This window comes from Chamaea fasciata, unplaced genomic scaffold, assembly GCF_029207755.1.
Source record: "Chamaea fasciata isolate MVZ Bird 193981 ecotype frontalis unplaced genomic scaffold, bChaFas1.0.hap1 SCAF_11, whole genome shotgun sequence".
NCBI lineage: Eukaryota > Metazoa > Chordata > Aves > Passeriformes > Sylviidae > Chamaea > Chamaea fasciata.
The window spans coordinates 7,876,230-7,889,889 of record NW_027094096.1 but is presented as its reverse complement, the minus strand read 5'-3'; the positions used below and the strand labels follow the sequence as shown (position 1 = coordinate 7,889,889).

Here is a 13,660-nt window from a genome sequence, read left to right as displayed (position 1 = left end):
AATTCAGACATGCAGTTCAGCTGTGCCCCTTAGGGCAGCTTGAAGTGACTGTGGAAATTTGCTCCATGGTTTGGACTGCTGCCTAAATAGATGGTTTTGCCTTTGGGATTTTATTTTATTTTTTCTCTCTTTCATTTTGCCAGAGCAAGTATTAACATAACTGTCTGATATTCTAGATCAGAGGGCTTATTCACCTGAACGTAACCTGGCAAAATAAAACTCTGGATTTTACTCACTTTAGTTTTCTGAGGCAGACCCATTTCAAGGCCATTTGAATGCAGGTGGCCGAAGACAAAAGGGAAGAATGACTAGGAAGGGGTGGTAGAAAGGATGTAGCAGCTTGAACATCTGTACCCTTACAGTAATTGTGGGATCGCACGGGTATTCCTGTTATATACCCTGGAAAGAAAAGTGCTGTTTCCTTTCAGGAACTTTAGAACTGAAATACTGCTAGTTTTAAACGTACTTGCATAGTAAAAAAAAGTCATTTTTTTCGCATTGTGTTACTATATTTGCTTTTCAAATTGCATTGCTATATTCTGAGAAGTGATTACACAGAAAAATTGTTTACAGACTTGAAGTGTTTTCAGTTCATGTTTCTTCAGAATAGAAATGTCTTCATCTAAAACTAACTTTAAGCATGAAAGGAGAGAATTGCAGAAACATATGCAGAGAGAGGAAGGCATGAAACCAGCCCAAAACCTCAAGTCAGCTCCCTTCCAAAATACAGTAGATGGAAGTATTTAAAAATATACATTCCGCTGTATTCATTACTACTCAGGATTGTTTCTGCATTCTTCATCATATGACTAAACTGCTTTTAAGTCAGATGGTACAGATGGTATGGTATTTCAGATTATTCTAATTCCAAGCAGCTAAATGCACAGTCTTTTTTAATAACAAGCTTATCCTGAATTTTGAAACAATTACATTTTTGTAACATTACAAAACAAGTTACTCTTTAGGGAGGAATGTTCTTGGGATTTTCAGGATTTGCATTCCTTTCAGGAATCGAAGAAGTCATGACTTACTGCTGCATTGTTCGTCCCACATATTAAATGTCACTTGCTAAGTGTGCATGCAGCATCAACTTTTGTCTGTAGCACAGGATAGCTTAGAATAGCGAAGCATTTTTGTCTGGTTGCGTTGTTATTGCATATTCCCAGTTTGACAAAGGAAGCCAACATTGTTGATTTATTGCCCATTTTGAACAATGTTGTATGCCAGGATCTATAGTTGAATCCAAGCTACCCAGTCTTTTTAAGTGCCAAAAATGTGCTTAATTCATTATCACCCTGAAAACAGTGTTGTCATGGTTATGTAACTGTTTGGCCACCGGGGACAAAGTCGATGGACACTGGGCCTTGTGCCTTCACATTGTCTGGGTGGGGGTAAAAGTCCTTGTCCTTGAACATATATAAACCCTTTTCATCGATTTGCCCAGCACAGCATATCATGTGTTTTTCTTCTTCCTATTCCTTCTGTTGGGACTTTGGGACTGGAGTTACATTCAGAGTGTTCAGATGCTGTATCTGTTCTGTTCAGGCGTCTGGGGAAGGAGCAGTTTTGGTGCCCACAGAGGAGTGGCCTTGGTTCAGAGCCTCCTGCTGCCTCTCTTGGCATTCAGGAGTCCATGCTGGCTGGTGACAAAGCCCACGTTGGCAGGGGAGGTGGCACCGGGGTCTGGCTGCAGGAAGAAACCAAGAATAAGGGCCAATAGCAGAAAGAGTGAGCATTGCTCTGTAGACGTTGGCAATGTTGTTAGACAGAGGTATCTCCTTCCGTGCTTTTTCTGAGAGCCGCTTTCACTGGTCAATGTCATTAGCTGGGACTCACCTTCTGCTTCTCACTCTCTGGGTAAGTGTTATTTTAGGATGACTAACCTGAGTCTTAGCGTGCTCCTAATGTAGTTTTGAATTGTGTTTGTGTTGTCATTTCTTACGCACGTTTGTCAAGCTTCCTGCATGTCTAGTTTCTGATCCAGAGGGAAATACAACTATGACTGCCGAAAGCTGACTTTGCTGAAAGCATGTTTCTTTTATCAGTTATGTTCTACTGATGCCAAGATACCAAACTTAAAAAATGCTCCCTATTTAATTACAGCAAAGTGATGTCCCAGCAAGCCTTTCTGTAGTAATTGTAATTTGTGGTTTTATTGTGAATAATTTCCCTAAATGTTTTAGCAATCTGATTGAAGACACTGCTAAGTGACATTGGCACACTTTTCCTGTTTGGAGTTGTATTGTTCCGGTACAGTACATTTACTGTAATCATTGTAGCTTGACAGAGCTCAGCATGAATGGGAAACTGTGAGACAGAAATTATTTAGGCTACAAAAACTAACAGTCTTCTCACACAGGGATAAGTGGTGAAATTTAGTGTTAGTCACTAAACCAGTGTAATGTGGTGGTCATATACTAAGCCAGTTTGAAATATTTTATTGTTTCTTAACTCCTGTAGTGGCTTGAAAGTACTGGAAGAGCAAAGTTTTGGGAAAACCTTCAAAGCAAAGCTATACAGTGAAAATTAATACTCTTTCTATTTCTGAATATTTATGCATCTGGTGAGAAGATTTAGGCAAGGAAATCAAAGTTTCTCTATGAGGTGTAAGATTGCAAAAAGAGCAATCGAATGACACTATGCTTTGACAAGTTTTTATTAACTCAGGAGACAGTAAGAAGGTTTTACAACCAAGTATTTCTGTCAATGGGCTGAACAGTAACGAGTCTGACAGGAATAATTTTTTGTCCCTTACCCACAGCTTTTGGTAATGCTGTGTGGTGTATTCACCTGGTGCTGCAGACAGGAAGGAGCTGGTCTGGGGTACCTTTTCCAGATGAATTGTTTGTCACTCCCCTCCCCTCCATGGGAGTTTGCACGACTTTCCCACAGCTGCTGGTGTGAGGAGAAGCTGCCTGCAGATCCCCATAGTAGAAGTGGGGCAAGTATGACTTTCCCGAGGCTTCTGCACTGCAACTGTGTGACCTGTGGAAGTAGGGAGGACTGCAGGTGGAGCTGGCTGGGCCCTGGTGAGCTGTGTCCCTCCAGCAGCAGCTTCTGAGAGGGTGGAGGGCAAAGTGGTGCTTCCCAGCTGTTCTGTGCCTCAGCTGGGTCTCTGCCATCTGCTTGGTGTAAAAGGACAGGACACAGGCAGAGCCATAGATGATCTGGTCTTGGAGACACATTGCTCCTGCAAGCACCCAAGGGGGCTGCTGTGAGCTGCCAGGAGGACTTCATGGATGAGTTGCTCCTTGTGGAGCTCACAGTGCTGCTGCCTGGGTTGGGAGGCAAGGCTGCTCCTCGCATAGTCTTCATGTCAGCTATTACTCAGCTCCAGCAACCAGAGCTGATTAACTGTAAGATCTTTGCACTGTTGTTCCATACTATGTGCATACAAAGCTATTTGGCAAAATAGTCCATTATATAATTAATTTATGTGGTAATGTTCATGTGTGATGAAAGACCTAATATTGTAAGATACAGTTTCAAATCAAAGTACTTACTGAGGGCATCCCAGAGTGTTGGCATGGCTATGAGTGTATCAAGGTACTCACAAGGATGCATTTTACTCCTCTGAATTACTGATCTATCTATTAGCAGCCTATTTATGTTACAGTTTTGGGGCACATGAGGAAGAATGTCTGTGGCTTGCCAAGTGAGTCAATTCAGTGTTTATAATTTCTTGGTGACTTGCCAGGCAAACATCTGTGCCAAGTTTAGTTTCTCATGTGATCAGGAAGTGATACAGCAGGATGCACTGAGGACTTCCCCGGCTGTCTCCCCTCAGCACCCTGACAGGAATGTGGCAATTGTCTTGTGCTTTAAAGTAGAAAATTTCAAAGGCATGTAGGGCTAAATCTCAAATAGAAATTACTGAAGTTCCCTTTAAAAGTCTGATGTTTTTCCCTTTTCATTTCCTTTCAAGCTCAGATAGTCACTTTTTTAAAGGAATTACGCAATCCCTGAGCATGTGTCCTCCTATGAAAGTTTGCTTCCAACGTTTACTCCTGTTGCTTCCCTGTGTATTAGTGCCACTATTTAATTTCTCCTGGGATTACAGGTGTGGAATAAAGTACTGAACTTGATTTGCTGGGCCAAATTGGCATCATAGCTTTGAAACAACTCATGAGTGATTCTGCACTACTGAAAATGGGAAGCATCAACTTAAATGTTGCTGTTTATTGATAGCAACTTTATCAACTTTATTGCTGCTGTTTAAAGTTTTGGATTCCTCTTACATGATTTGGAAAGGAATAAGGGGGAATCATTCAAGTTGTCCTCACGTGGAGAGCTCCTGTCAATTTTGAGTCTTCTGCAAATGTGATATGTAGGGGGTTGGATACTTAAGTATATTGTTTTATTTTCAAATATTAAAAGTAGTTGCAATGAATTGGTTCTTTTACACTGACGTGTGCATATGTCCTTGCGGGAACCAGCCACCAGAAAATATTTTCCTGTAGTAACTTAACTGTCACATGGTTTTGAAAAATCACCTTTGTACTTCTTTTTTTCTTAAGAAGACTTTCATATAACAGATGTGGTTTCATTTTCTGTTTTTAATACATGCAGAAAATACTTTACATGCTATTTGCCATTGGAAGTAATAAGAGGACTTAAGTCACTTCTCAAACTCAGTTGGATGGTAAATTTTACAGGGCTTTTTTCTTAAACTTTTTTGTTCCCTTTTATTATGCATACATGTTTCTTATCTTCTTCCAGAAATTATCTTTGGAATGGGACTATGTGTTTGGAGTAGAAGTTCTTTAAAAAGAAGAACATGGGCTTGACTTACCAAGTGAAATCTTGTAGGATGTTTTTTGCAAGAATATTTCTGCCCATCTGCTGTTTGGTATTTTATGACAACCCGCTGTCACCTGGGCTCTTCAGCCCCTTGAGAGTGTGGAGATTTTTTGTTTCTTGAAGCATGTCATCACTCTGTCAATAAACAAACAGAGTGGATCTGCTCTGCTATGTTTGAGCATTCCTGGACTTGGCACTGATTTTGCTAGGACAGAAGTATGTCTGCTGCTGCAGATACTCTAACAGATCTCATGTCAATCACCTATTTGAGTTTATAGAACTTGGTCTTCATTTTTATTCCTTTAGTACTTTTACAGGTTCTTGATTTATCTCTACACTCTACCTGAGCTCTAAAATGTGAACAAATCTAACTTATCCAGGCTGCAGAGATGCTTTCCTGGTGCTTTTTTTGCCCTATTTGTCTGTGGAAGCAGAGCAATAATACATCTCAAAATCATGTATTCCCCATATTGTGTCTTACTGTGTTCCAGGTCAGCTGAATACTGAAATACAGGAACTGTGGATTAGCCTGCTGTCCATTAGCATCAGGAACATCCCCAGTTGTAGTAGCTGCCCATTAGAAATGTCTGCCATAAAAATGGAACTGCCCTTCTTCATTTGTCCTCCTTTTCCTGATTCCCTCCTTTTTTTTTTCTTAGCTCCTTTATTAAAAAAAAAAAAAACAAAAACACAACAAAATCTTGATGAATTTTTGATGTTTTTCTCCTTTTATTTAATGCCAGGGTAAGTTTAAAAGAAACATTTAAATTTTGCTGCCATTTGCTGTTGGCTGCTTTTGTTTTAATGAGGGCAGAGAGGCTGAAGTCTCTGTCACCAGGGCTCAGGACAAAGCATGTCTGGAAATACAAGATTCTGACCTAGGGTGTGTCTGAGACTGAAGCAGAAGCACAAGTGAAAGTGAAGCTACCGCTGCACATAAAATTTATCACTGTTGTTGGGGAGCAGCATCTGCCTGCTCCGGGCCTGCTGTGGACTTGGCCAGACAGAATAGGTGGAAGGGCAGAAGGTGGGGAATGTCTGCATCCTATCATGAATTGGAGGAAATGACTGTCTGCGCTCCGTGCGCTGGTGGGCTCCGCATCCTGCTGGCAGCCTGGTTAGCGCTGCAGGGCGCTGCACAAGGAGTGAATTTAGCTCTGGTGTTTAAAATAGCTCCTAGGGATAAGAAGAAGCGCTTCAAAAATATGCTGTGGGTTTTCTGTTGGCTTTCTTAAACTAACTGGAAACTTTCTGCTTTCTTTCAGGAGCCTTTTTTACTCTGAAAACATTGCTGCTAAAAAACTCCAAACAGGAGGAGTAAATCCAGTCAGCTTGTCAGGTCACTGGCTCAGTGTAACGGTGCTTTCATGAGGTGACGTCGGGCCAAAGTCAACTTTTCTTTCTCCTTTGTAAACCTGCAGCTAAGCAATGGGCCAGAAAATCTCAGGGAGCATAAAGTCTGTGGATGTGAGGGAGCCCCCTTATAGACCTGTGAAACGAGAGCTGAGAGGCCCGGATTTCTGCAAGCCCGCACGTCTGGACATGCTGTTGGATATGCCCCCTGCCAAGCTGGAGGTCCAGTACAAACACGCCTGGAATAACGAAGATCGCTCGTTAAATATATTCGTAAAGGAGGACGATAAACTGACTTTCCACAGACACCCAGTGGCCCAGAGCACAGATTGCATCCGGGGCAAGGTGGGCTACACGCGGGGCCTGCACGTGTGGCAGATCCACTGGCCCACGAGGCAGCGGGGCACTCACGCCGTGGTGGGCGTCTCCACGGCCGACGCGCCGCTGCACTCCGTGGGATACACGTCCTTGGTTGGTAGCAATAGTGAGTCCTGGGGCTGGGATCTGGGGCGCAACAAACTCTACCACAACTGTAAAAACCAGCCTGGGGTCACGTACCCTGTCTTTTTGGAACCAGACGAGTCTTTTGTACTCCCTGACTCCTTACTGGTGGTTTTGGATATGGATGAAGGGACGCTTAGCTTCATGGTCGATGGACAGTATCTTGGAGTGGCCTTCAGGGGACTGAAAGGAAAAAAACTTTACCCCATAGTCAGTGCGGTTTGGGGGCACTGTGAAATTACAATGAGATACATCAATGGACTTGACCGTAAGTGTTACAGCATTTCTTTTTTACCCTCTCAGTTTTTCTCATGTAGGGTTTTTTCCTTCTCCTTTTGCTATGGGTGGTATGCTGGCTCAACTGTGAGGAGACCGCACCCCATATTTACTGCCCACAATGAATATATCTGTTGTGTCTTGTAATCTCTGTATGGATTGTATCAAAATACCTTCCATTTTGACAGGCAGAGTGGCAAGAATTCTATGTCCAAAGAAACCGAACAGGCTGAGAAAAAGATATTGAGAAATTTCCTGGGTATATTTAACAGTAAAACTCTTGTTTACTGGAGGATATGTTTTAAATCCGTGGTTTCCAAATAGGATTTTTGGATCCGGTAAAAATTTCCTGTAGTAGTGGAAACTCTTACATGGTGTGCATAAACATAACTTGAATGCTGGCCAGACAACTCTCTTTCTGTAGTTGCCTTCTCAGGACCCTTAGAAGCAGCTGTGAATCCCCAAGAATCTGGAAACTCAGGTCAAATACTGCTTTCAGCAGTTTTTCTGAAAGAGAGCTCTGTTCCTCAGCTCATTTCAGGAGGTACTCTTTCAGGGTATTGTCCAGAAATCCAGGTTTTTTGATAAGCATGAGCTTTTTCCTGATCTAACTGGGTAATATCTAATGAAATTGTTACATAACAAGGAGAAGCATGTTGCTGCTGTGGCCTGCAAGCAGTGGCCCAGCAGAAGGTGAGTTGCACAAGTGGGTCCTGCCCAGTTCTCCATGCACAGGAAGGTGTGGGCTCTGCCAGGTCTGTGCCGCTGTTCACAGACAGGAGCATGTACTGGCTCATAACTCCCTGAACTGAGCCAACTTGCAGGCAGAGTGAGCAGGCTATTGGCACACAAAAACAGGAGCCAAAATTTCTGGTTGGATGATCACTAGTCTACCTATTCCTTCATGGTAGGTAAATTCAAAGAATATACTTTGAATAATACTTCTGTTTCCTTTGAGGATGTAAATAGAGATGTTAAAAGCAGGGGGTCTGTTGCATGGCAGTGCCCAGGGACCCTTGCTGGTGAGGGCCAGATCCTGCTTCAAGGAGTGCTATTCACTGCCAGCTTCTCAGCTGCTGGAGGCTGGGGTATAAAAGAATGGACAAGATAGCAAGTGGAACTTGGTTCTTGTTTAAAACTGTATTATCTGAGGTGTAGTAGGAGCTACAAATATAAATATATAGAAAAAATAGATGACTGGACAACATCTTCATGTTATTTTTGGCTCTTCGAATGGAACTTGGTTTTTTAAGAAGGCAGTAAGAGCAAGTGTTCAACACCTGCCTTTCAATAAGTAATTTCTAAAAGAACTTCCTATTCTTTTCCATTAGGATGGAGTGGTCTAAATTTTTTTCTGTCAAAAATTAATTCTATACTCATTAACCTTGTATCTGACATACCAAGTAGAAACAAAATTAAATAGTTCAACCCTATTTAAGATTACCTTTTCTGAAAGTTTGTAATAAGCTCTGGGGGAAGGACTTCTTATCCACAGAAGCCCTGCAGGTTTTACAGCTAAATGCTAAACAGCAGCTTCCTAAGTGCTTTTATACAGGGGAATATCCAAGGATCTTAAATATTTTGCAATTACTCAGTCATTGCAGAATGATGTGCTGACAGTCTTTTTCTTGGATTGTGGGGAAGAGAGACCTTTGCAAACTGAGTATTTGTTTACAAAAGCAGTTTTTATAATACTGTGAATATCTGCCAAACTAAGCAAAGTACAGCTCTGCTTGGTCCATCACGTCCACACAAGGAATTGTTCTGCATTCCTTTTGTAGCTTTCACAGGTCTGCTCAAGGGAGCTCTAGAAAGATGAAAACACAGGAGGAGGATGTGAATGAGTTTGGTAGAAATTATAAAATAAAGGGGACTAAGTGGAGAAGGATAGCTGTGGTCTGTGAGATGGAAGAGAGAAAAATTCCCATCTGGTTTCTCGTGGGATAATTTTGCTGGAAGAGGCAGGATGGCTTCCTAAACGATCCCTGAGAAAGTCAGAGTCTCTATTTTTTTAAAACATGTGAACCCGTGGATAAAAGTGAACTTGTGAACTAAACTTTTATGTAGGCTTGAGTGTTAATCTGATCATGTGAAGAGGAAGTTTAAAGCCACTTCGCCATGGGGCAGTTTGACATCCTGGAATCACATCATTTGTTATCACATATTCACTGATCCATTACTGTCCTGCAACAAAAACAGCATTCAAGAAACCAAATGAGCTTATTTAGCTGGTGTTCCAAAGCAAACACTGTCTCTTACTTCTAAAGGTGTTTCTATCCAGCCAGCCCTTGTGCAACAGTGCAAGTTTGGCTGTGGCACTCTTCATGTTTGCTCTCGTTGCACTTTTGATTGCACGCTTTTATAATTGCTTGTTCTTGTGAAAATCAGAGCAGGTACTGAAGAACAGTTGTGTTCACAAATTTAAATACATTTGAACATAGATATATATGTGCGGTGTTGTTACTGTTTGATTCCTCTCTAACCTTACCAATTAGCTCTTTTTTTTTCCCCTAATCTTTTTTTCCCCCTCCTATTCCCTGAAAGTATCTCCTACTCCTGAGTGCAGCTTTCAGTAGACCTGGCCTTAGTAACTTGGCTGGTTTTGAAGCTGCTGTCAAACAGTGTCCCGTAAGTTACTATTCAGTGGTTGATTGTTGCTGCTCAGAATGCAAACCACAGCTTGTGATGGTTGTTTGTGTGGTGTCCTACAGAGCAAGCAGAGACCTCCACGGCAGGGATTTTTAGTGTTTTCAATACTTGCTGCTTAAATTGAAGACCTCTGAATGCTTTAAAGGCCTGTGTCTTTCAGTTGCTTGGCAAAGAGTGAAAGGCTTGCAGGAATGGAAGAGTGAAAGGCTCAGATGATGGGCTTTCATGCGGCTGCAATGAACTTAAACATACGTCACAGATGATGCAGACTTCCAAGTGTGTTAATTACTGCAGAGATGGCAGATTCACAGGGGGATAAGGCTGCAGGTCAAAGATCAGTGACCTATGTGCCCTCTGGACTCTGGATATTGCTCCTAGAATAATGCTGTAATTAAAGTCAGTTGTACTTCTTCCAGCTGCATCTGATACCCACAGTATTCAGCTTCAGAAACTACTTTGAACATCACATGATGGTGATCTGTGACTTTTCACAAGACTTTTTTTCTCTTTTCTTTTGAGAGAGACTTGGAGTTGCAAATGTTTTCAGGGTTTGGGCGGAAAGGCAGAGGGACAGGACGGAGAGTGCTTATAATAAGTACATTGAGTTCTTCCCAGCACAAACTCCTTTGATATCAGTACTTACCACACTGATGTTTGCCCAGTTCCTAAGCTGGACAGAAGACAGACTTTTACATCAGCCTTCTGAGTTACTGCCTGTTGCAATAATTCAAAACCTCAAATAACATAAAAGCAGTAAATGTTACTTTTCAGATCAGGGTATGTGCTTGTTTTCAAAAAGCTGGTCTATTTACGTCTGGTGTCTGATAAGGAGTCCTGGAAATCATTTATAGATTGGAACAGAGAATTAGCCAAACACTTCTGTGTAAATGTACATTGCAATTCATGACTGATCCATTAGTGTTTAAACAAAGCATTGGGGGGACAATCAATATAAAAATGCTGTGATGGAAAACTTGGTCATTGAGTAGGTAAACTGAACTCACTGCAGTTCTTGCAGTAAACCTCCCTTAGTACTAACTCAATTCTGGAAATAATTGTTAAGCTCGGGAAGCTGGAAGCATTTGTCTCAGAAGAGAAGACTTTACTTGCAAGTATAATTTATGGAAAACATTTGTCTGTACCTATTTGTATTTTATTGTTCTTGCATGATCTGGCCCTCACCAGCGTGAGGATCCCCGGGCTCCATCAGCAGTTCCTGAGCACTGCCACGCAACAGATCCCCTGCTTTTAACATGTCACTTTATATCCCCAAAGGAAACAGAAGTATTATTCAAAGTATATTCTTTGAATTTGCCTGTCATGAAGGAATAGGTGGACTAGTGATCATCCAACCAGAAATTTTGGCTCCTGTTTTTGTGTGCCAATAGCCTGCTCACTCTGCCTGCAAGTTGGCTCAGTTCAGGGAGTTATGAGCCAGTACATGCTCCTGTGTGGAGACCCAGGAGCAGTAAATCACGTTCCTGGATGCTGGGTTGCCTGGAGGAAGGGTGACAATCCCTTTGGCTCCTGCCTCTCTTGGCTGCTGGGGCACTTGCAGCCCACCAGGGTTGTTCTGTGAGGGAGGTGGGGTTCAGTGCACATCCTCTCTTCTTGCTGATGCAGCTACAGAAGTTCTGGCATGTGGACTCTGTTCACACCTTTTGCTCTCAGCTGTGCAAAGATCACAGTGTAACCCCTGAAACTTTTTCAGACCTGAGGCTCTGTGTGTTTAGCATTTTGAATTGAGGGTGATGCTTCTAAGCTAAAAGACCAATTTTGGAGCTATGCGCAACTTCTTTCCTCTTTCCTGCTGTTCTCAGTTTATTTTAGTTCACATTGGTTTGTGTCTAACATATCACAATTGCTAGTTGTAACGTACACTCTTCCCCTTGGAGGCCTTTTTGCCATAAAGAAATCTAAGTCAAAATTACAACATTATTAACTGCCAGGAGAAATCCATAATCTCTCATCAGGCTCTGGGTTTTCCCCCCTAACGGGTTTCAATTAAAATTTTTATTGGATTTGGTTTTTTGTTTATCTGGACTTGTTTTATGCTATTTATATAATACATGACTCTGGAGGCTGCAATGGAAGTAACATATTTTGAAAATCCAGTATTTCTAAACCATAGAAAGGATTTTCCCTAAAGCCATGCAGTCAAGAGGATGAAGCAGCAGCAATTAAACAGCCAGTACTGTGAAGAAACAATCTTTAACTTTTGAGGTAATTTAATAGGAAACAGCATTTTCAGTGCCTGCTTCAGGAGTCACATAGCTTTTGTTAGGGGTTTTTTGTTGTCTTCTAAAAGCATTCCCCTTCCTTGGATTAAGTGCATTTTTTGTCTTTTAATCCTAATTTGTTGACATTTTCTAATTCTCAGCCTTTTCCCAGCAGGTTGAAAACAGTGTGTTGTCATTAGAATATGCCACTCTGCTAAGTGGCTTTTCACCCCTGCCACCCCCTACCCCTTCTTGGTGGTCTCTGCATTACATCTCTCTCCCAGATACTCTTGATTTATTTAGTCCCATTTCTTTCTTTCCTTCCACAGCTGAGTTTCTCTTCTTTTCTGTTACCACACTGTAACAGTGTGGTAACAGAACAATAAATTCTTACCTACCCTGTTTTTTTTTTTCTTGTCCCCAACCTCTGGGAGTGCATTTTTGTTACTGATAACTGTGGAAGAGTGGATGCAGTGTCACTCTTCCAGAGAAGGACATTTCAGATTTAAACTTTGTGACTTCAGCTGTAATGATGAATGGGGTTTGTTTTATAGAACTTTTCCTGTTAAGATCTCCAGTGACAGAGCCTCCTCTGACAATCTACGGCACAGATCAGCTTTACAAATGCCTAGTTTTTTGATTTTTTTGATTTGGGAGATTTTTGTGGGTTTGTGTGGGATTTTGTGTCTTTTTTTTCCTTAGATTCTTGTCTAAATTGTTTATTAGCAGCGAATCCAGTTATGTTTGGCCTAGCACAAAAGAAGGTGCTGGGATACTTTCTTTCAAGCTCAGTGGTTCCCAAGGCTAAGAACACACATCAGTAGTCCACAGCTGGGTTGTGGATTCTTTGCATACTGACATACCTAGTGTTTTTTCTTCCCTCTCTGGTTCATAAAGGGGCCATGGCAACTGCCAAATCTACAGTTTTAAGGAAAAAAAACTTGAAAATGTGTTCTGATCATGTTTCCACTGATTTCCCATGTATCCTGTTTTTAAGAAATAAGAACCTTGAAGAGCAGTGACTACAGCTCTGTTCTCAATATTGAACGAGTTACACTGTGAATATTGTACTTAGTGCACTTAAATAGCAACTTGATAGCCTTGCTTAATTCTTTTATGAATTTGCTCGAGCTAAGATGATGGAATTGCTCAGCAATGTGAATTAATTCTCACAGGATTGTATCAGAAGTGGAAATTTATAAAGGACTTATTTTTTTTGGATTTGCTCTATCTATATTGCCTTTGGGAATTGCAGACTGTAAATCCAAGTTTCAGGGCAAACAGGGATGCTTCTGTCATTGAGTGAAATATTTCTTTTATTGCCAAAATGCATGTGCTTTTTTAATTTTGACTGTTTTCATACTTGTTTCCTCATAAGTTGTATTTCTCCTTAAGATGCTCCTTTATTTGTCTGTCTAGCCATGGAAGTTTCTACACTCCTGTAATTACAAGCTCTTTTCACAGATGGCCCCTTTCTCCTAAATCCAATGTAGCTTCTCTACTAGAGGAGCAGTTAAACAACCTGATTTCTAGTTTGAGCTCAGAGAAAATTCCAGTCTAAAAAAAGTGTGTGTGGTCAGTGGTGATTCCTATACCAGTCTTCATATTATGGCAAAATTCATATTTTTATGGTAAATTGATAGGGAGTGGGCCTGCAAATGAGCATGTCCAGAGATGCTGCTGTGTTCTGCAGGTGGTTCTGCTGAAAGCAGTGGTGGTGCTCCCTGTGTACAGGAGAATAAAGCTGCCCTAGCAGTAACACTGTGTGAAAATAATGCTGAGGCTGTGAAGTCAAGTGCTTGGAAGCTGGCAAATGGCAGAATGGGATTTGGTTTTTTTGCTGCTGTAATTCTGAGCTGGGC

General features: G+C 41.5%; 1 protein-coding gene across 1 annotated transcript in view; it reads left to right on the top strand.

The window, feature by feature from the left end:
- The window catches only part of SPSB4 (splA/ryanodine receptor domain and SOCS box containing 4), a 79,057-nt gene that overhangs the window by 16,085 nt on the left and 49,312 nt on the right, over positions 1-13,660 (top strand). Inside the window, exon 2 of the mRNA XM_066193812.1 lies at positions 6,066-6,922. Within this exon, the coding sequence (XP_066049909.1) occupies positions 6,229-6,922 (694 nt within the window). The 5' untranslated portion in view covers positions 6,066-6,228. The remainder of the gene's footprint in view (positions 1-6,065; positions 6,923-13,660) is intronic.